Source organism: Scleropages formosus, chromosome 19 (assembly GCF_900964775.1).
Source record: "Scleropages formosus chromosome 19, fSclFor1.1, whole genome shotgun sequence".
Taxonomy (NCBI): Eukaryota; Metazoa; Chordata; class Actinopteri; order Osteoglossiformes; family Osteoglossidae; genus Scleropages; species Scleropages formosus.
The window spans coordinates 11859908-11880565 of record NC_041824.1 but is presented as its reverse complement, the minus strand read 5'-3'; the positions used below and the strand labels follow the sequence as shown (position 1 = coordinate 11880565).

The 20658-nt window shown below is 41.1% G+C and overlaps 1 protein-coding gene across 2 annotated transcripts; it reads left to right on the top strand.

Moving 5' to 3' along the window:
• The first annotated feature begins 2 nt into the window (after positions 1-2).
• dspb (desmoplakin b) lies at positions 3-19778 on the top strand. Of its 2 annotated transcripts, none has more exons than XM_018760605.1 (24): positions 3-389; positions 2081-2171; positions 2467-2600; positions 2938-3076; positions 4732-4857; positions 5100-5159; positions 5280-5447; positions 7540-7644; positions 7790-7885; positions 7974-8099; positions 8265-8417; positions 8517-8671; positions 8773-8899; positions 9130-9316; positions 9810-10042; positions 10776-10954; positions 11243-11381; positions 11733-11926; positions 12388-12550; positions 12675-12758; positions 12942-13049; positions 13137-13235; positions 13698-15524; positions 16189-19778. In XM_018760605.1, exons 1-24 carry the CDS (start codon positions 187-189, stop codon positions 19384-19386), a joined length of 8094 nt encoding a protein of 2697 aa, XP_018616121.1. In that variant the 5' UTR covers positions 3-186; the 3' UTR covers positions 19387-19778. The 2 variants fall into 2 exon arrangements, with proteins under 2 accessions (XP_018616121.1, XP_018616123.1); XM_018760607.1 differs by having other exon boundaries at positions 5-389; positions 13698-14195; positions 16189-19777.
• The last annotated feature ends 880 nt before the right edge of the window (positions 19779-20658 follow it).

Below are 20658 nucleotides of genomic sequence, written 5' to 3'. Positions count from 1 at the left end.
CAAGTTAATGGTTTGCGAGGCCTCCATAGGTGTGGTTTCGAGTTTCCAAAAAGGCTCGTCCCCTCCGGGCTGTCGAGGCAGTTCCCGGAGCGCCAGGGGACGGAGAAGGTGTCCAGGTCGCCCGATCGCCCTCGCAACACTTGCACTGACTCGCACTCGCACTCGCACCCCACACCCGCTGCCTCGATGAGCTCGTACGGCTCCCAGAACCGACTGCACACCATCGGCAGGAAGACCACCACCTCTCGGGGGGAAATGAACAGGGGCAGCTACACGTTCAGCCGGGCAGAGTACAGTCACAGCGGCAATGGATACCCCGGTGGCCCCGGCGAGTTCGCCACCTTCAACCCGCAGTACAGCAGGATGTCCGTGACAGGAGTACAAAGCGGGTACGTGTGATTATTGCTCTGAGTTCCAACAAAGTCTCCTTTATTTTATGGCTGCTTGTCTTTTTCTAACGTAACATTAACCGCGTCAAAAGTGTTGGCGGTCCGTGAAGAGTTTCACCTGTGGACGTTTGTCGTGTGCAGAGCAGCACCTCGCCCGCCAGGCGCGCGTGTGTCTCCTCCCCTCGAATATGGACGCTTGTTGTCCTCAGGTTGCGCTCGTTTGTTCGTCTTTTTCGTTTTACCGACTGTGTACTTTCGTCTACGTTCTGGTTTAGCAGACGCCGTAGACATGGAAACGTAAACTTTCAGCAAGCAGATCATTCGTCGACATCGTGTCTTCTTCTGAACCCTTGAGTCAAGCCGCGACTCAGTCTATTTTTTATTTGTGGTGATACCAGTTACAAATGTAACGATGATATTTCCGTGAAGACTAGCGCGTATGGTATGGATCCAAAACAAATTGCCAGTGCAAAAATTTAACGCCACTGTAGTTTCACTTTTCCTTACATTTACATTCTATTTACATTATTCATTTACCCGCCAAGTTCTCAGCAATTAATTTATTGTAGCCACCATATTCTTTAAGTGTAATCAGATTTTTTTTTTTTTTTCGGAAAACGTTTAACCATTATAGATTCTAGATTTAAAATTGTATCTAGTCATGATACTATTAAATCATCATGTTTCTGGCATAATAAATATTCCTCCGCAGCTTGTCACAGAATTTCACGTTTCAGCTTTTATTGTTAACGTGACTGTGTTTTTTTTTTTTTTTTTTTTTTTCTTGTGTGCAAATATATTAGATTTAAAATACATGTTTTATACACATATATAACGAATGCTACCAAGCTGTTTCAAATTAGTTTGTCCAGTCAGCCCCAGTAACGCCTCTACAGCCACTGATGTCATATTTACACTCTTCCTATATCAGTTCATTGTGTAGTGTGGTGTTTTTAATTTTAAAAATATTTCATAATAAAAAAAAAAATCAACGTAAGTTAGACACCTTTTCTGCTATTTAAAATAAATACTATTTATAAATTAATAAAGGGGTGCAGTGGCGCAATGGGAATGGCGCAGTGGGTTGGACCACAGTCCTGCTCTCCAGTGGGTCTGGGGTTCGAATCCTTCTTGGGGTGCCTTGCGGCGGACTGGGATCCCGTCCTGGGTGTGTCCTCTCCTCCTCCGGCCTTATGCCCTGTGTTGCCGGGTAGGCTCCGGTTCCCCGTGACCCCGTATGGGACAAGCGGTTCTGAAAATGTGTGTGTGTGTGTATAAATTAATAATGTGTGTAAATGAATAGCAATAACAGAAACGTGAGAAAATGTTGTTTCTCAGTGATTCAGTATAATAAAGGATTAAATATATTTTATTTGTAATGTCCATCTGGACGGATGGATGGATGATATTTGTAATGTCAATTTAAAATGCAAATAAATTTTACAATATTTTGTGTGTCAGTTTAAAAATGTATAACCAAGAACATCAGGTGGTAAATCATCTGAAAGAACATGTAAATCAGAAGTTTTATTTAAAGAGCTGCATTTAATTATGGCATGCATTAATATGTTTTAAAATATAACTAATGGAGCTTTGAAAGACAGCATATGGGAAGTCACTGTAAATTCAGGTTCTGCACATGCACAATGAAACGGGATTTTGTATGAATATTAAACTTTTTACACCTACAGCCCACCTCAGTTTGCCATTATTCAACAGAAGGCAATATTGCTGCAAGAACAGGTCCAAGACTGCATGCAGAAAGCTGAGATGATTCAGAATGTAAGTGTTTGTCGTACTTGATCATACTTGCTCTTGTGTAGTGCAATGCCTTGAGTATTTCATTACAAATTTTGACCTCTCCCTAACAGCTAATATTCCCACAATGTCATTGCAGTTTTTGTGAATTCTGCAGATTACATTTATTAATTTAGCAGACGTTTTTCTCCAATTAAACACACATTATAGATTATGGGAGGACCTCATAACTCATTGTTGGGCTACAAAGTGTGTTAGATCTGTCTGCTTCTGTGTTAAACCCCTGCCCTTCCCGCATGTGCGCTGCACATTCCTGTAGACTGGCATCACATCTCGAAACAAGAGGGAGGCGGAGAACTTGATGAACATGCTCAGTGATTGCATTCTCCAGCTAAAGGGATATGCTGTTGAACTGCAGCAGATAGGCCAGTCTAATGAGAACATTCTGAGAAGGTGAGAGAATGAAGCTCTTGCTCTGGCCAGTATCTTTATGCAGCGGGGGGCTGATATAAAATATGCATTTTTAATATCATATTTATACATGTCATACATGTCATGCAAAAAGAAAGAGCTCCAGTTATTTGTCCTGTATTAAAAGATATGTTTTCATGCACACTTGAGCTGAACCTGTGCAAATTCACCAAGAAATGAGAGTTCTGCTCAGAATTGTCTTGTTGACTTAGCTGTTGCGTAATGATGCCATAGTAATATAGTAATTTCAGTAACGTGAAGCAGGTTGGTGACCATTATCCTATTAATGTACTTTCCATTCTGGCTCTCCACACCCCAGCATCGATGTCTGCCAGGAGCAATTGCAGGTGCTTAATTTTGCCATGGGAGGAACAGTTCAGCGTAAAAAGAGCATTGTGGTCTATGATGACCCTGGACGAAACTTCCAGGAGGCAATGGCTTGGATGGGTCAGCAAAAGGTGCCAGCAAACTGTCCTTTGTTTAAAAAAATACTCCAAAAAGTAATGCCGCAATCTGTAATATAAATTATTTATTGATATTTTATGTGTTTGTGTATATACACATGAATAGGCACAAGCTCCTGTATTTATTATTATTTGCATATTTAACTGACGTGTTTCTGCAAATTGACTTAAAATGTCCGATTTGTACACCAAGTTGCTTTTACTGATTTACCCATTTGTACAACTGAGTAATTTTAGTGGAACAACACAGAGTAATGCTCCAGGGTACTCAGCAGCAGCATAAATTTGAGCTCAGGCCCTTAGTAAGATGATTGCTCAACCTTCTACATGTTGCCCCCTACATCAGTAAACATAGCACATATATTAAAAATCCATTCAAAATTTGGCAAGGATGCTTTAAAAATCTGCTTCAGCAATTGTACGCAGGTTTAATCAGGTACAAAAAATCCAGTTATTATTTTGGAATGCATGTCTTACAAGGGTACAGATAAGCTGCTGGAGACAGTGACCCCAAACTCAAGGAGTCATCTTTATGTTCCTTGTCACAATGATTTAAATGCTCCTTGTTGAAATCTGTGCTTCTCCAGAACCCACTAGTTGTTCCACTCCCATATTAACTAGTGGTTGCAGCTGCTTGACCCCTCTAAACAGCTCATTTTCCAACTGGAGAAACGTGTTTTGCAATGGGAACACTTATGGTTTTCAGAGAAGCAAAGGGTGTGGAACTTAAATACTTTATTCATGCGACACTGAGCCTCCCCAGGTCTCTCCTCGGTGTGATTCATAACGTCATGGACTGGAAGGAAAAGTAAAACTCAGAGAAATGCAGTTTGTATAGTATATGTTGGGGTGATGCCACATTTCAAGAAATCTGCTGTCAGTGTTATTACAAGAGTGATCCTACAAGCTATTTAACTGGGGCTGTGTGTAACTTAGTGGTTAGAGCAACCTCAAAACTCTTGGATCGGAATCCCAAGTACTACTAAAGTACCTTTGAGGAACGTACTTGCCTTAATTTGTTGCAGTAAATATGACTCAGTTGTACAAATGTGTAAGTTGCTTAGGCAAAAGAGTAAAGTGAACTGCTGGGCAGAGGTGAAAGGGAAAAGACTGAATGCTTATCTGAGAGCCTCTGAAAGTTGTTCTTTAGATTCCTGGCATAGTTTGCTGCTGATAAGGCTCTCTATGTCCTTGAGTGAATTTCTGTAGTTCTGGCGCTCTCTGGAGGACAGTGCCAGAATGAGGTTGACGCGTGAGCTGTCAAGGTCACCATGGATAATAATAGTATGTGCAGTCCAAAGGCCTTGTCTGAGAAGCTGAGCTGTTTACAGGGTTTATGAAGTCAGTTGTGTTTTTGATATATCATCTGAGATAATGACCTAACTAAATTCATATTTCCCAAGTTCATGCAGATTTGCCTAGTACCTAGTGTAAGTGGAGTGAAATATGCATTAAGCTGTATTATCTTTTGGAGGACTGTCTCCAAGTTTTTCTTGCTCCCACTATTATAAATACACACAAAACATAACATTTATGGTCATCTGTCATTAAAAAAAATTAGTGGCATTAAGTCCATTACATGAGATGTAGAGAGAAGTTGTATTCCTCGGTCTTAGAATAACCCCTCCCCCAATGCTCTACTCCCACAGCGCTTGATAGAGACCTCGCCCTGGGGGGATGACTCTGCAGCCATTGAGCAGCAAATCTTCAACCAGAACAAGTTCCACAGCTCCATCCAGAGGAGCACTGAAGTAGAACGTGCCAGAGATGAACTGGTAGACACCATGACTGACACTTGTTTGCCATAAGTGTCTTTAACTGCTCAGAACTTTCTAAGTGTCACTAAATCCCACTTATAAATGGTTCTTGTAGATGTAATTACACGGAACACTTCGTTTTAGAGCTTAGTTTAAAATTTCATAGCCTTTTGGTTGACTAAGGAGAAAAGTTTAGTTAAAATTATACTACATATACTTATTCATCATGAAGAAGAACCAAAACATCTCATTCATTTCAGCAACAGAAAGGGGACAAAGTCAGCCTGCACATGCTGGAACAAGAATGGGAGAACTTGCAGGTACATTCCATGGAAGCACAGATCAAAAACAGGAAGACTGGTACCAGCAGCTTGCTGGTAATAAATGACACACCTGTTTGTGTAACTGGCCTTTCTGTCACACACACCATCCTATTTCAGAGGATGTCCATCACTCGCACGAAGCAGCTTCAAGACCTGCAGAGGATCATCGAGGAGATCTCTCGGGAGATCATGTGGGTGAACGAGCGTGAAGAAGAGGAGCTGGTGTTTGACTGGGGTGACAAGAACATTGATGCCTACATCCCCAAGAAACAGGAGAGCTACTCTGTAAGGATTTGGGTGTGGGGGTTAGGAGGAAAGACTGTGACTGACTAATCTCTGGCAGGCCAGTTTCAATGAATGCATCTCTTCTGGACTTTGGTAGCAATTTGAGAGACACTCCCTTCACTGAAGGAGTCCTTTTGTTGTTCAATGAAAAAGTTCTTTTTTCTTTCAATATACTGGGCGCAGAGTAAATATATCAGATTACAATGCTATAATTTCACAGTCCAGCAGGGCTTTGTTATTCTGAGTCTGTGAATGGGCCAGTTGACCAAAACTGACTTAACCTATCCAACTAACGATGCAATGAAAGCTTGAAGACCTTTTATACTACTGGTCTCCAGCATCAAAAATAAAAAGCTCTGTGATAAAGTATAATCACCTGAATAATTTCTGAAAATTACATTTACCTTTATTCATTTAACAGATACTTTTCTTCAAAAATGATGTACATCTCATAGATAATATAGTTTGTGCATTACCTTAGGAGAAAGAGACATGGCTGTAAATGTGTGATTAAGTACAGTTAGTTTGTTTCCTTCACCATATGCACTGATGTTCATCACACAAGTATCTGCATACAACTTTACTAGAATATCAACGATTCCTAATTACCTTTCTAGTAGTTTTTTTTTTTTTTTTTTTTTGAGATACATATAAACATTTGATAAACATTTCCGATACATTGCAGGAGTGGCTGTGTAAAGGATTGATCCGAGCATGATCACATTTATACCTTACGGGCATGAACATTTATACGTTACATGAACTTAATAGATCATGGGCGAACTGAGTCTGGAAGAGATGTGTTTTAAGACTGTTTTTAAATGTGGACAGAGATTCAGCAGTTCTGAGTGAGAGAGGGAGATCGTTCCACCACAACGGAGCCAGAACTGAGAATTTCCGTGCTTTACCTTTCGTGCGTGGGACCACCAAGCAGGCAGATGTGGATAACAGTCTGGTTGGAGTGTAGTGAATGATCAAGTTTTGTAAATAGCTGGGAACAGCTATACTGATGCATTTGTAGGCTATAACCAGGGTCTTAAATTTGGTCCGGGCAGCTACAGGAAGCCAGTGGAGAAAAATGAGTAGAGGAGATACATGGGAACGCTTTAGCAAGACAAACACAACTCGGGCAGCAGCGTTCTTTATCAGCTGTAGAGGTTTGATGGCAATAGCGGGAAGGCCATGCAGGAGAGAGTTGCAGTAGTCCAGACAGGATGTCAGCATGGCCAGGACAAGTAGTTCGGCAGAGTCAGTAGTGAGGTAAGGACGGATCCTGCGGATGTCATGCAGGATGAATCTTCAGGTCTGGGTTATGGCTTCAATGTGCTGAGAAAGATATAGACTTGAGTTAGTCATCACTCCCAGACTCTAAGACGAGGAGGTAGGCAAAATGAGTGAGTTGCCCAGTTTGATCGAGAGATCGTGACAGGAAGACTGGCCAGCTGGGAGGTGTAGGATCTCTGTTTTGGAGAAGTTGAGTTGGAGGTGGTGATCAGACATCCATGCAGAGATGTCAGACAAGTAGGCAGTAATGTGCGTGGAAATGTCTGATGCTTCAGATGGAAAGGAAAGGAAGAGCCAGGTATCATCTGCGTAGCAGTGGTATTTGGGCCGAGAAAATTAGAGAAAATAGAGTACAACTATTTAGTGCCCATCAACATTTAAAAACCTTTTAACATTAAATAACTATTATTTATATTTGTCTGATGTTTTTCTCCAAAGTTGCTTACAACTATTTACCCTAAATACAGCTAGCCAATTTTACTGCAGCCTTTAGGGTAAGTACCTTGCTCAAGGGTACCACAGGTAGAGGTGGGAATCAAACCTGCAAATCCTTGGGCCCAGAGGCAGCAGTAGCTTTATCCACTATGCTCCCAGCTGCCTCTGGCTGGATTATAATTGATGTAACTCCTCTGAAAAGTTTTCAAGTAAAGGATAATTTAAACTGTCTCCTCACATTAGCATTTGAAAATCAAATTCTTAAAATTTCAAAGATTTTAAATAAAGTATTGCTTGTTTCGATAAAGCATACTTTGGCTAACTATAAAATCGCAGTTTGAGGTATAATGGTAGCTTCTGTTCTTTCCTCCAGAAACTTATGCGTGACCTGGAGGAAAAGGAGAAGGAACTGAACAAAGTGAAGCTGAAGGCTGAAGGTCTTCTGAAAAGTAACCATCCTGCATCTGACAAGATTGAGGTCAGTGTGAAAGTTTTCCCCAATCCATTCTTCAGGTGCATTTAGTTTCCCTGAGATACATGGTTTATAGTGGTGACTAATGTGCTTTGATTAACAAACAAATGTTCTGAATACATTGGAGACCAATGTTGTTTTTTTCTCTTAGGCTTACATGGACACACTGCAGACTCAGTGGAGCTGGCTTCTTCAGATCACCAAGTGCATTGATGTACATCTTAAAGAGAATGCTGCCTATAGCCAGGTAAATGCTCTTTAGAGTGTTTTCAACTGACATTCAAAGAAATAAACCCTACGGTGTACTAGAATTATATATTTTGTATCTCTAAAAGTTCTTCAAGGAGGCCAATGAGACCAACCTCAAATTGCAAAAGCAGCATGAGGCCATTCGCCAGAAGTTCAGCTGTGACAGGAGCACACCTTTGGACAATCTTCTGGAAATGCTTAAGAATCTGGAGGTATAGCACTGTTCCCCTTTTCAGACAGAAACAAGTCTCTGTATGATGAGAATTTTCTTTTGCTTAAGACTCAGGATGAAAACTAAAAACATGTAAGGCATAGTAAGTGAATTTGAGGAGCTTGTATCTGGTCTTGTTGGTGATACTGAGCTCTTATGTCCTTAGAGGGAAAAGGAGAGGATCATGGAGAACAAAAGGCAGGTCCAGCTTCTGGTGAACAAGTCCAAGAGTATTGTGAGGCTGAAACCACGCAATCCAGAAGACAAAAGCAGCAGCCAAGTGATGGTGCAGGCTTTGTGTGACTTCAAACAGGATCAGGTCAGAGAAACACACACGTACAAATACACACAGACACAAATGGACACTAAATACCTCATTTCAGTCACTTAGCGGATTTTTCCTGTATCTCCTACACAGAAAGTAATCCTTAAGGGCAATGAGGGCATTCTGAAGGACAATTCACAGCGCAGCAAGTGGCTTGTGACGGGACCAGGTGGCCTGGATATGCTCATCCCCTCTGTGTGCCTCCTTGTTCCCCCTCCCAATCCGCTCAGCATCACCCTGGCTAACAAGTAAGATCTTCAGCTCAGTTCTTCCCCAAAGTTATTCTGCTCATCACACATGTAATTTATTCTTAATAAAATGGAGTCAAAGTCGTTTTATGCCATTTTAGGAATGAGCAGTACTATGAGGCAATCCTTGGAATTTGGAACCAGCTGTTCATCAACATCAAGAGCTTGATCTCTTGGCAGTACTGTGTGAGAGACATCACCCGCATCAACTCCCTGACCATCTCCATGGTAGGTGTTCCTTGATACACTCATGAGGAAGTTGGGACTCACCTGTGGAAGGTGGTTTTTCCTGCTAATATATTCCTTTCTGAGGAAGCAGAAGTTGTACACGAGCCTCTTTTTTAGACACTTTGAGCAAACAATTACAGAGCATTACACTGATATTGTAGGTATACATTTGTGCAGACCAAGTTTTATTTTTTGACCACTAATGGTGTTTTGTTCTGTAACCCATGCAGCTTGCTAAAATGCGTCCAGAGGAATATCGGAACATCATCAGAAGCCTGGAGACTCACTACCAGGAATTCCAGCGCAACTGCCTTGGCTCAGAGATGTTCGGTGATGAGGATAAGAAGAACATTGAGACAGGGTACACTAGTGCTCAAGCCCATTACGACAAACTGGTTATTCAGCTGCCTGCATACAGTGAGTATCTGTCTACTTGTTTCTATTATTCTCTCTGGGTTCCATTATTAAACACTTCACTGACTTTAAATTGTAGTAAATCTGGAATCTTTATTATATTTCATGGCAAATCCATGCAGAATGGTCTATGAAAAGTCAGGCTTTCTATAAATACACTGTGAACTGGGTAGGGACAGCTGGCAGTGTAGTGGTTAGAGATGTTGCCTTTTGATCCAAAGGTGGCATATTTGAATCCCATCACCAGCTGTAGTACCCTTGAGCAAGGTAATTACCCCACTGTATAAATGGGTAAATAATTATAGGTAGCTTAATGTTGTAACTTACTTTGGAGAAAAGCGTCAAATAGATGTATTTGTTTTGCAGGACATAATGAGAGCATTCATAAGTGTTTAAGATTTTTTTAGGACACCAGGTTTTACTGGTTGGGAATAAATGAACAACAGAATACCACCAACCAAGTGAAATATCCTTCAACCTTTCACAAATGTCTCAGTCGACCAGGAACCTCCCAAAGTGATCGTGGCAAGTAAAGAAAACCAACTCAAGGTAGAGCCGGCTCAAACCTCGAAGGGGCCTGTTGATGTACAAAGCCAGATGGTACTGACAGACCTGCAAAGCTTGAGGCGTAGGCTGGAGACAGCCGAGTTAGGCCTCACTCAACACCTCCACCTGCCCCTGCATGATGACAGCCTGCAAGAGTGCTCCCAGCGTATCAGCCAGCTGGAGGTAGGTAGCAGGAAATTTGGTCCAGGCAAATTATTTTCCTATATAGGTGGTCCTTGGTTTAGAACAGGATTCTGTTCCCTGTTGTTAGTCGACTTTGTTTTAAGTTGGTGTATGTTTATATTGTTTCATTATTTTCAGACACTATTCATGTTAAAATAATATTTATAAGAATAATAATATAAATACACTACAGTGTTATAATTATATTTTCATGTTGAACTATTATTTTCACTTTCATTTGTAAATATTTGTCCTTTGCGTTTTCTTTTCTGGGCTACAAGAACACTCACTTTTTTGCTTGCTAGCCATTTTAAATAAAAATGAACTTGAAGGGAATCTCAAACAAAACGTTTTGTAACAAAATGCAATCACTGCTAGGCACACAAACACTGAGGCAAAAACAGTAACAAATATGAAGTTAGCTATTATATGATGATAACAACTGATTTTTATTGTATGGCAGATGCCTAGGTCATTGTAAGACATCGCAAACAAATGCCTGAAATTGGAAATAGTATAAGACTAACAGGTTGGCTGTAGGTCAAGATAGATGTGACTTGCACATGTCATAACTCAAGGACTAGCTGTAATTCTTCTAGTTCACTCTACATGTAAAAAAAAAAAAAAAATAAACCACTGATTTTGTCAGAATTGTCTGACCATAGGAGACCATTCCTAATTGAGATGAGAACCGTATCTCTGAAAGTAACCTTGGTGTGCTCGGATATTCCAGATTGTACACCGTGATATCAGTGGAATCGGAGATGCTTACATCAAGTTGAAGGCAAAGATCCAGAGTCAGCTTCAAAATATGACAGATGCGGACAAGGCCAAGTTCCTTCAGGCAGAACTGGACTTCATCAACCAGAAATTAAGGACCCTGGAAGGCTTCTCCTCATCTTATTTAGAAAGGCAAGACAAGATTTTTAAAAATTAATCCGTTTAGAGTTATGCTGCAAGTGATTTTATCAAAAGCAACTGTTTCCTGGGCATAATTGCAGAGTCTTACCTGTAACCTTGAGGAAACAGGAGCTTAGGAGTTTAAGGTTAGGGCTATCCCTAAATCTCCCCAAGTAGATATTATACTGAGAGAACAAATTTATGGCTTCAGCTTCCACTCGTCAGGCTTGTAACTGCATCTGACATTGCTTACACTTACCCTTTGTGACCTACATGTTTCTTGCTCTTGTTGAACCCTAGACTCAAGGCACTCCGAGCTCTGTTCCAGTGCATGATACAGGCAGAGGATACCATAAAGGTACATGAAGCCCGGCTGACTGAGAAGGAAACTACCTCCCTGGATCCCAACCAAGTGGAGGAGTACAAGGCTACCCTCAAGGTATGAAAAAATTTCCCTTTAGAGTCCTGTTGAAGGCTTACATGAATTCTATGTAAACTCACAACTACCTGGATGCACCCTGTCTTGCAGGAGATTTGACATACATTTCACAATTTCGTGTCTTAACAAGAGTGCAAGCCTAATCATGCGTTTTAGGTCATAATTTGATTCTGTGTGATCCACTAACTGGGACCAAAAGTTAGACAACAATTAAATAAGCTTGCATTGTACTGCCATTGAACAGATCTAATCAGCCAAGGTATCCTGGTTGGTCAGTGCACAATGTAATGTGTTGTAAAGCTGTAATATATGTGTAATTTTAGTGATGCTATGGTGTTGCATCTCTTGCAGCAAATGAAAGCAGACCTTGAACAAAAGAGGGACCTTTTCAATGCGATGGAGTCGCAACTGAGCAATACAGTGCACTGGAATGAGCAAATCAGTCAGTCATTCCACAAGTGTGATGTGGACCTGTCCAAATACTCTGAGCTGGTTGGCCAGATGTCAGACCGCTGGCATCGAATCCTGGCCCAGATCAACACCAGGCAAGTTGCACCCCTTTTTCTCTATCAAATATGTCACATTCAGTCAACATCATGTGTTTGGCAGCAAATATATGTAGATTTATGGAAAGCAAAGTTGTATGACAGTGATTGGCATGTCCCAGGAATTTTTGTCCATTTCAAAATCTTCCTGACTAAATACATATGGTACCTTTGCAAGATCCTTGACTAATTCTTTAATATTACTACATCACAGATGGTACATTGAAATTTTGTTTTCCGTGATTTTATTTCAAAACATTACAACTAAAAATTGTTTTATGTTTGAAAATTTCTTAAAAATAAAAAACTGAAATATGCTGTTTGCATAAGCTTTTATAAGATATTGTAGATGGGAACTTAATAGCTGGTAATTCAGATCATGCGCAAGTTACACTGACAGGCATTTCACCAGGTGAGCAATGACCTCCCCTGTAACTGAGCTGTGCTACTGGCTTCTTCAGGACCCAGGACATGGAGAAGTACCTACCAATACTCCGGCGCTATCTGCAGACCAGCTCTACCCTGAGTACGTGGATCGATGACACACGTCAACGTCAGGACAATCTGCAGGTGGCAAAATTCGATGATGTCAAGATCGTAATGGAGCAGCTGAATCAGCAGAAGGTACCTGTGTACCTTAGTCAAATCAGATGAACATGTCAAATCTGCAGAATCCTGTTCAACAAGAGATTGTAATAAAATTAAGGGACACTATTGTTAACCTGTCTTTATGTGCGGGTGTTTACAGATGCTGAACTCAGAAATAAAAGCGAAGAGAGAAGATGTTGAAGATGTTCAGAGAGATGCTGATACTTGCGCAGGCTCCATCAAGGTAGCATCCCCATTATTGGAAGACGTTGTTTATTTTAGTCACATTAAACATCTCCTAAGTTTTCAACAGCAACAGCTCAGTCATTTTGGTTTGACCCTTATATTTTACTTGAAGATGATTTGAAAGACTATTTCAGTAGAGTTAATTTAACAGCTAACTGAAGTGGTTGGATTTTTTTTGAAGGATTATGAGCTGCAGCTGGCCTCCTATGGTGCAGGTCTGGAAACTCTGTTAAACATCCCAGTTCGGAAGACTCTCCTCCAGTCCCCCTCAACAATTGTTTCTCAAGAGGTAGAGTGCTAAATGCTCAACACTTTGAAACTCAACACCACACCTACTCCTTTTATTAAGATCGGAAATTTGCTCCATTTCCCCCAGGCTGCTAACCTCCAAACCCGCTATATTGAACTACTCACTCGATCTGGAGATTACCACAAGTTCCTGGGGGAGATGCTGAAGAACTCGGAAGAATTAAAGGTAAGTGTGGGGAAAAAAAAAATTGCTCATCTCAGTTCAGGACCTTCTAGCAGAATTGTTGTGTTTGGAATGAACTATTTAACAATTAATGTAAAAGTTGGGCAGTAGTCTCAGTTGTACATCCTTTTTTGCTTAATTGTAGTATGAAATTTTAAAAGTCCAACGCACTGACATGCTGAAGAAGGCTGAACAGTTCCTGTAAAATTCTCATACTGCAGTAAAAAAAAACTGATTCTGGGTTCTGTCCAACATCTATTTTATTATACTCATTCTGAGATTACCTAACACCTGTTGTAACACTTTTTCAACAAACAATACAATGTTTTTAATGTATGATAACACTAATTTATATATTGCAGACTTATACTACACTGTTGCTAATGTTTTACTCAACTAATTGTTTCAAGGCTAACTTATGGAAACATATCTTACAGAAAGTGTTTTTTTTTTTCTTAAAAACAGATGAGAAACACCAGAATTGACCTTTTGGAAGAAGAGTTGAGAATCCTTAGAGGGGAAATCCAGGACAGAAGTGTGAAGAACAAGTCTCTTGAAGATGCTATTGGTAGATACCAGTTGGAGCTCTCCCAGTCCAAGGATCAGCTGCTGACCATGGAAGAGGTGAAAAGAACCCAGGCTATGCAGTGTAATGCCACAAAGGAGGACCTCAACAGCACTTTCAACCAGGTGAAAGATCTGAATGAACAGGTTGCCCGACTCACCTACCAGATTGATGAGGAGAAGCGAATGAGAAGGCTAGCAGAGGAGCGGTACACCAATCAGCAAGCAGAGTATGAGCTTGTTATCCGCAAGAGGCAGAAGGAACTTGAGGAAATAAACTGGGCAAAGATTGACATTGAGAAGACCATCAAAGACAAAGAACGGGAAATTGAGAGACTGAGAAGACAGCTGGAGGATGAGATGGCCAGGCAGCGCGAGATTGAGTCTGAGCTGTCAAAGGTAAGAACTCAGCATAAACAAGAAATAAATAACTTAAAGACAACATATGAGTCCGAAATTCATGTCACTAAAATTAACGTCCAAAAGCTTGCAAAACAAAAGGAAGAAGATTCATCAGGTCTAAAGTACCAGTGTGACAGATTAGAAAGTGAGAAAAATAGCCTAGAGGAAGAGCTTAGGAGGCTAAGACTATCAATGAGCCAGGCTGAAGAGTTAAGAAAGAGGGCAGAGCATGACGTCTTTCAGCTGAAGTCTACTGGAACAGAGGAGTCCAGAAGAAGATTGGAGCTAGAGATCCAGGTTCAGACCATGACGGAACAAATAAATGAGAATGATTTGAGGTACAAAGAATCTCTGGCAGATGCAACTAAAGCAATACAGGAGAAGAACAGGCAGATAACTTTGTTAACACAGAACCTCGAAGAGGAATCAAGAAAGAGGAAGGCACTTGAAATTGAAAATTTCAGTTTGAAACAAACCCAAACTGATCTTAAGGCAAAACATGCCTCTTCTCTTGAAGCCATCAACACGCTGAAAGTGTCAGAGCAGGAGAAAAATCAAATTAAAACTGAACTTGAAAAGCTGACCAGTGAGAAGACCAAATCAGAGCAACATGTAGTCCGACTTCAGAGCAGAATTAAAGACCTTCAGCAGATGGTAGAGGACCTGGAGGCTGATGTTGAGAAGCATAAGAAGGAAGTACAGGATGAAACCACTAGGAAGAAGAGGCTGGAGGCAGAGTTAGACAGAATGACTCAGTCATGTAGAGAGTACACCAACACCATTAATGTTATGAAGAGGCAGCAGGAGGAAGTGTCTATTACAGACAGAAGAAATGAGCAAGAACTACGAAGGCTCCAGGATGCTCTAGACAAGAGCCTGAGGGACCACAAAGCTACCACAGAGAAGCTTGACCAGCTCACTGCTGAGCTGAAGGCTCTCCAGCAACAACTCCAGCAAGAACAGGCAAGAGTCAAAGAAGCAAATCTCAGAAATGAGACATTGTACAAGACCATTGAGGAGAAGAGTCGGGTGCTGAATGATAATACCACCGAAATTAATAAACTGCAGAGTATGATTCAGAATCTGACAAAAGAGCATCTGAAGTTGGAAGAAGAGCTCAGAGCTCTGAAACTTGAGAGGGATGAGCTGCAGAAAGAAAAGGATAGCAGCAACAGTGAGACCACAACTCAGATTTCTTCCCTCCACCTGCAGCTCCAAACCAGCAGCAAAAACACCTTGGAGCTTCAGAGACTTATTGATGAGTTAACTAAAGAGAAGGCAAAGTTGAAAATGGAAATGGAAACAATCCAAAGGCAAGCCATTGAGGTACTTCATCCCTTGCCAAGTCTTTGGATAACTTCAAATTAGATTTTTTGTCATTTCAAATCAACATCTCACTAGCAAATCCAAAAAATTCTCAGTTTTTAGCTTATTATGAGGGCTGACATCTACACTACTTAAATTCTTAAGTCTGTTTGCCATGTTTCAGTGATATATGTTGTGGATTTTTTCTTTGTGAATATTACATAATAATAGAGAATTACGACATACAGGTGGTCCCTGGTTTATGATGGGTTACGTTCCGCGAAACCCATCAGAAGTTGAAAATACTGAAAGTCGAGAATGCATTTAATACAGCTAATACACAGCTCTGCACAACAGACTGGGAGCTGTGGATCGCTGCCACTGCCCAGCATTGCGACAGAGTATCGCACCGCATATCACTTGCCTGGGAAAAATCAAAATTCAAAATTCGAAGTACGGTTTCTACTGAATGTCTATTGCCAGCTCACCATGGTAAAGTCGAAAAAAATTGTAAGTCGAACCATTGTAAATTGGGGACCACCTGTATTCATAGGAGTTCATATTCCACTAATGTGTTAAGTAGATGATCTTTGAATTTTTTGTAGCAATTCCTGGAATCTTGGTAGAATGCTTAGTTAAGAATGTATCTCGCACTCACAATAATTTCCGATTTTTTTTTTTTCAGACTTCCAACATGATCCATAATTCTCAAACTCATTATAATGAGTTGTTGCAAGAGAAAGAAGGTCTGCTGCTGAAAATAAAGATGTTGGAACAGGATAAGAGCAAACTGCAGCGATATGAAGATGAACTGAATCGTATCAAAGTCACGCTAGAGTCTGAACAACGGCAAAAGCAACGTCTTCAAGATGAGAATATGCAAATTAGCAGAGATTTCAGTTATTGGAAAAGTCAGTATGAACTGAAGGAGGAGCAAGTGAGAAAGTGTACCTCCGATAAAGATGCAACTGAGAGAGAGAGGAACTCCTTGAAAAATGAGATTGCACGGCTTATGTCTGAGCTAAGGATGGTGGATGATAGATATAAACTTAGACTGAATTCCACAGAGAAGGAAATAGCAGACCTAAAATTAACTAAAGACAGTTTGGAGAGAGAGCTAAGGAAGCTAAACCAGCATCCAGATGTCTCCAGTAAGCAAACACAAACTAGTGATAATGAGATTATGGTGGACTCCTCGAAGCTACTCTTTGACGGCATTCGCAAAAAAGTCTCAGCCAATCAGTTGTTTGACTGTGGAGTCATTGACAAAAGCACACTTAATCAACTTCTCAAAGGACAGAAGACTGTACAAGATGTGGCTGTTGACATCCAGCTCAATCTGAAAGGCACTAGTGTCATTGCAGGCATTACTGGAAGGCCACAGGAAAAAATGCCAATCACAGAGGCCAAGAAGAAAAATGTGATCACACCAGAAGGTGCCACCATGCTCCTTGAAGCTCAAGCTGCAACAGGCCACATTATCGATCCCAGAGTAAATGAAAAGATGGCTGTTGATGTAGCCTATTCCAAGGGACTTGTAGATGCTGAAGACAGAGATACCCTTATTAGAGCAGAATGTGCAAGCACTGGTTTTATTGACCCTCACACTGGCAAGCTGCTGTCTGTCGGACAAGCAATGAAAAAGGGGCAAATCAACAAGGAGACTGCACTCCGTCTATTACAAGCACAAGAAGCTGCTGGAGGCATAGTTGACCCAGTTCTAAGTGTGTTTTTACCTAAAGATGTTGCTCTTGACCGCAGTTTAATTGATGAAGATCTCTATAGGGCCTTGAACAAGAAACCAACATGCTATATTGATCCAGTTACGCAAGAGAAACAAACTTATATTGACCTGAAATTGAAATCCAGACCTGATCCCAGTACTGGCTTGCTCCTCTTTCCTGCTTTAGAAAAACCCTTAACAGTACAGGGTCTCAGGGGAGAGGTCTCTATCTCAGAGCTTGTTGATGCCAACCTTCTGGGGAGTGTTGATGTAGATGGCTTGAGAGAAGGCAGAATAACCAGCACAGACATTGAAAACAGACTCAGGTCATATTTACGAGGCTCTACCTGCATTGCAGGGATTTATGATGAAGCTAAAAACAGAACAGTATCCTTCTACAAGGCCATGAAGGAAGGCCTCCTTAGACCTGGCACAACACTGGAGCTCCTGGAAGCCCAGGCTGCCTCTGGGTTCATAATTGATCCTGTCAATAATCAGTATTTGACAGTGGAGGAAGCAACACAGAAAGATCTTGTGGGCAGAGAATTCAAGGACAAACTTCTGTCAGCTGAGAGAGCAGTCACTGGATACAAAGATCCCCTCACTGGAACAATCATCTCCTTGTTCCAGGCTATGGAAAAGGGCTTGATAGAGAAGGGTCATGGCATCAGACTGCTGGAAGCTCAAATCGCAAGTGGTGGAATAATAGATCCCAAACACAGCCATCGCATTGATGTAGATGTTGCATACAAGAGAAAGTATTTTGACAAAGAGATGAATGACATCCTGTCGTATGAAGGTGACGACACTAAGGGCTTCTTTGATCCAAACACTGAAGAAAATTTGACCTATCTGCAGCTTAAAAAGAGGTGTATCACTGATGAGAGCACTGGCCTTGTCCTGCTCCCACTGCGGGATAAGACAAAGCAGTATAAGACGACTCAGAAGAAAACCCTTCGCAAGCGTCGGGTGGTGATTGTAGACCCTGACACTAAGAAAGAAATGACGGTACAGGAAGCATATGAAAAACAACTCATCGACTATGAAACCTATGTGGAGCTCTCAGGGCAAGAGTCTGAGTGGGAGGAAATCACAATTACAGGGTCTGATGGCTCTACCCGATTTGTGATCATTGACAGAAAAACAGGAATACAGCATGACATCCAAGATTCCCTTAATAGGGGAATCATTGACCAAGCCACATTTGATAAGTATCGTTCAGGATCCCTCACTCTCACGCAATTTGCAGACACCATCACCAGAAAGACAAGTTCTAGTCAGTGTGTAAGTCCCAGTACTGTCCAAAGTGTGGCTGCATACAGTAGTCCACCACAACAAACAACCGACTCAACAGCATCATCTAAGCATATTGCTAGTGTCTCTATAATGGTCTCTAAATCATCTGAAAAGCTAAATGAGCAAGGTCCTATAGGAGCCATATTTGATACAGAAACGCTTGAGAAGATAACCATCACTGAAGCACTGAGACGTGGAATAGTGGACTCCATCACTGCCCAGCGTCTGTTAGAAGCTCAGGCATGCACTGGGGGCATCATCAACCCAGCCACAAATAAAAAGCTGTCACTGCAAGATGCTGCACGCCAAGGCATTATTGATGATGACATGGCTACTAGGTTGAAGCCAGCTCAAAAGGCATACCTTGGTTTTGAGGATGTGAAGACCAAGAGGAAGATGTCAGCTGCGGAGGCAATGAAGGAGAAGTGGCTCCCATATGAAGCTGGACAGAGGTTCCTTGAGTTTCAATATCTCACGGGTGGCCTGGTTGACCCTGAGTTTGGGCAGAGAAGTCGTCTTGAAGATGTTGTCCGGAAAGGATGGCTGGATGAAAGGACAGCACAAAAGCTTCGAGACACCTTCAATCATCCCAAGAACCTGACCTGCCCAAAGACCAAGTTGAAGATCTCATACAAGGAGGCTATGGACAACTGCATGGTGGAGGAAAGAAGTGGGCTGATGATGCTCCAGGCTTCCTCCATTTCCTCCAAGGGGATAAGCAGCCCTTACAATGTGTCTTCAGCCCCTGGGTCCCAGGGCGGCTCCCGGTCTGGGTCCCGGTCTGGGTCTCGTAGAGGCAGTGTAGACCTCACCTCCAAGTTCAGTTACAGCTTCACATCCTTTAGCTCCAGCGCTCTCTCTTAATACTATATAGCGTATCCATTATATGACAGCGCATTAATACAAATAACATCACTTCTAGTTTGTTCATGAGGATATTAAAGAAATTGTCAAACTTGAATTGTCAGTGGGAGATACCTTGTGGAAATAAGAGTTTCAGGTTTGAAAAGGAAATATTTAGCATTTTTGAGAAAGACATATACTTTGTTCATGTTTTAAGTACTACATGTTCTGATGTTTGGAATACCGAATTGCTTCATATCACTTTTATCTTGGTTTAACTGTTCTATTTGTGAGGCAGGATGGAGGATGATAAAATAAAATGAAAAATACTTTTCTGTATACTGGTCACAAAAGGTAAAATGTATCTTAATTTTTTTATATCAAATATAATGTTTCTTTTTTCCTTACTCTTGAACTGCATTAAAATTTTCTTCCATATTTGAAGTTTATAGTCTTTTTTTTTTTTTTTTTTTTAATATCTTCAACAACAAGCAGCAGTACCGACCATTATGTTACCAGCTGCCCTATAAAGTGATAGATACCCAAGACAATCCCATTTAGCTGATAGTTTACACCAAAGCAACTTACAGTGTTAAGAGACCTACAATTATTTAACTTTTCAGCTTGGCAACTTTCAAAGGTACAACAGCAGTAGAGGTGAGATTCAAACTTGCAACCTTTTAGATCCAAAGGCAAGAGCTCAAAGTATTGCTATCAGCAGCTTTCAACTGAAGCAGCATTAGACTTGATTGGACATTGGGGGTCCTCACCATCACCCCCAAAAATTATTTTTAAAATATGGCTATCATGTTTACTGACTAACATTCCTTCACTTAGTTAGTTTTGCAGAGCCTTACTATTTGGGGAAAAAAAAAAAAAATCATCGCTTATTTACATTTACATTTATTCATTTAGCAGAGGCTTTTCCCAAAGCGACGTACATCTGAGAAATACAATTTGTGCATTAGGAGAAGGAGTAACATAATTGCAGACGTGTGACTTTTAAGTAAAGTTAGTTTCTTTGCACTATGCTGTCATGCTCATCACACTAGCAGCTGCGTAAAACTCAGAATAACCGAATTATCCGACGAATCCTTATCAACAAATCCATATGACATCTGCCCAAAAGTCTTCGCTGCACCAAATTAAAGAAGCGTGTTTGCTCGTACTGTTTTAAATCTATATTTACAGTGCCGTAAAGACAAAATGGCTGTAGGTAATGCTAACACTCTGACTGTGCCAGTGGGACCAGGCAGGTACCAAGAGGTAAAGCAATAAATCAAACTGTAAAAA

Coding starts and splice junctions, on each gene's coding strand:
- dspb (XM_018760605.1), top strand. CDS start 187: ATGAGCTCGTACGGCTCCCAGAACCGACTGCACACCATCGGCAGGAAG. Junction 7,645..7,789: donor CTGCATCTGACAAGATTGAG/GTCAGTGTGAAA, acceptor TTTTTCTCTTAG/GCTTACATGGACACACTGCA. Junction 13,236..13,697: donor AGAACTCGGAAGAATTAAAG/GTAAGTGTGGGG, acceptor TCTTAAAAACAG/ATGAGAAACACCAGAATTGA.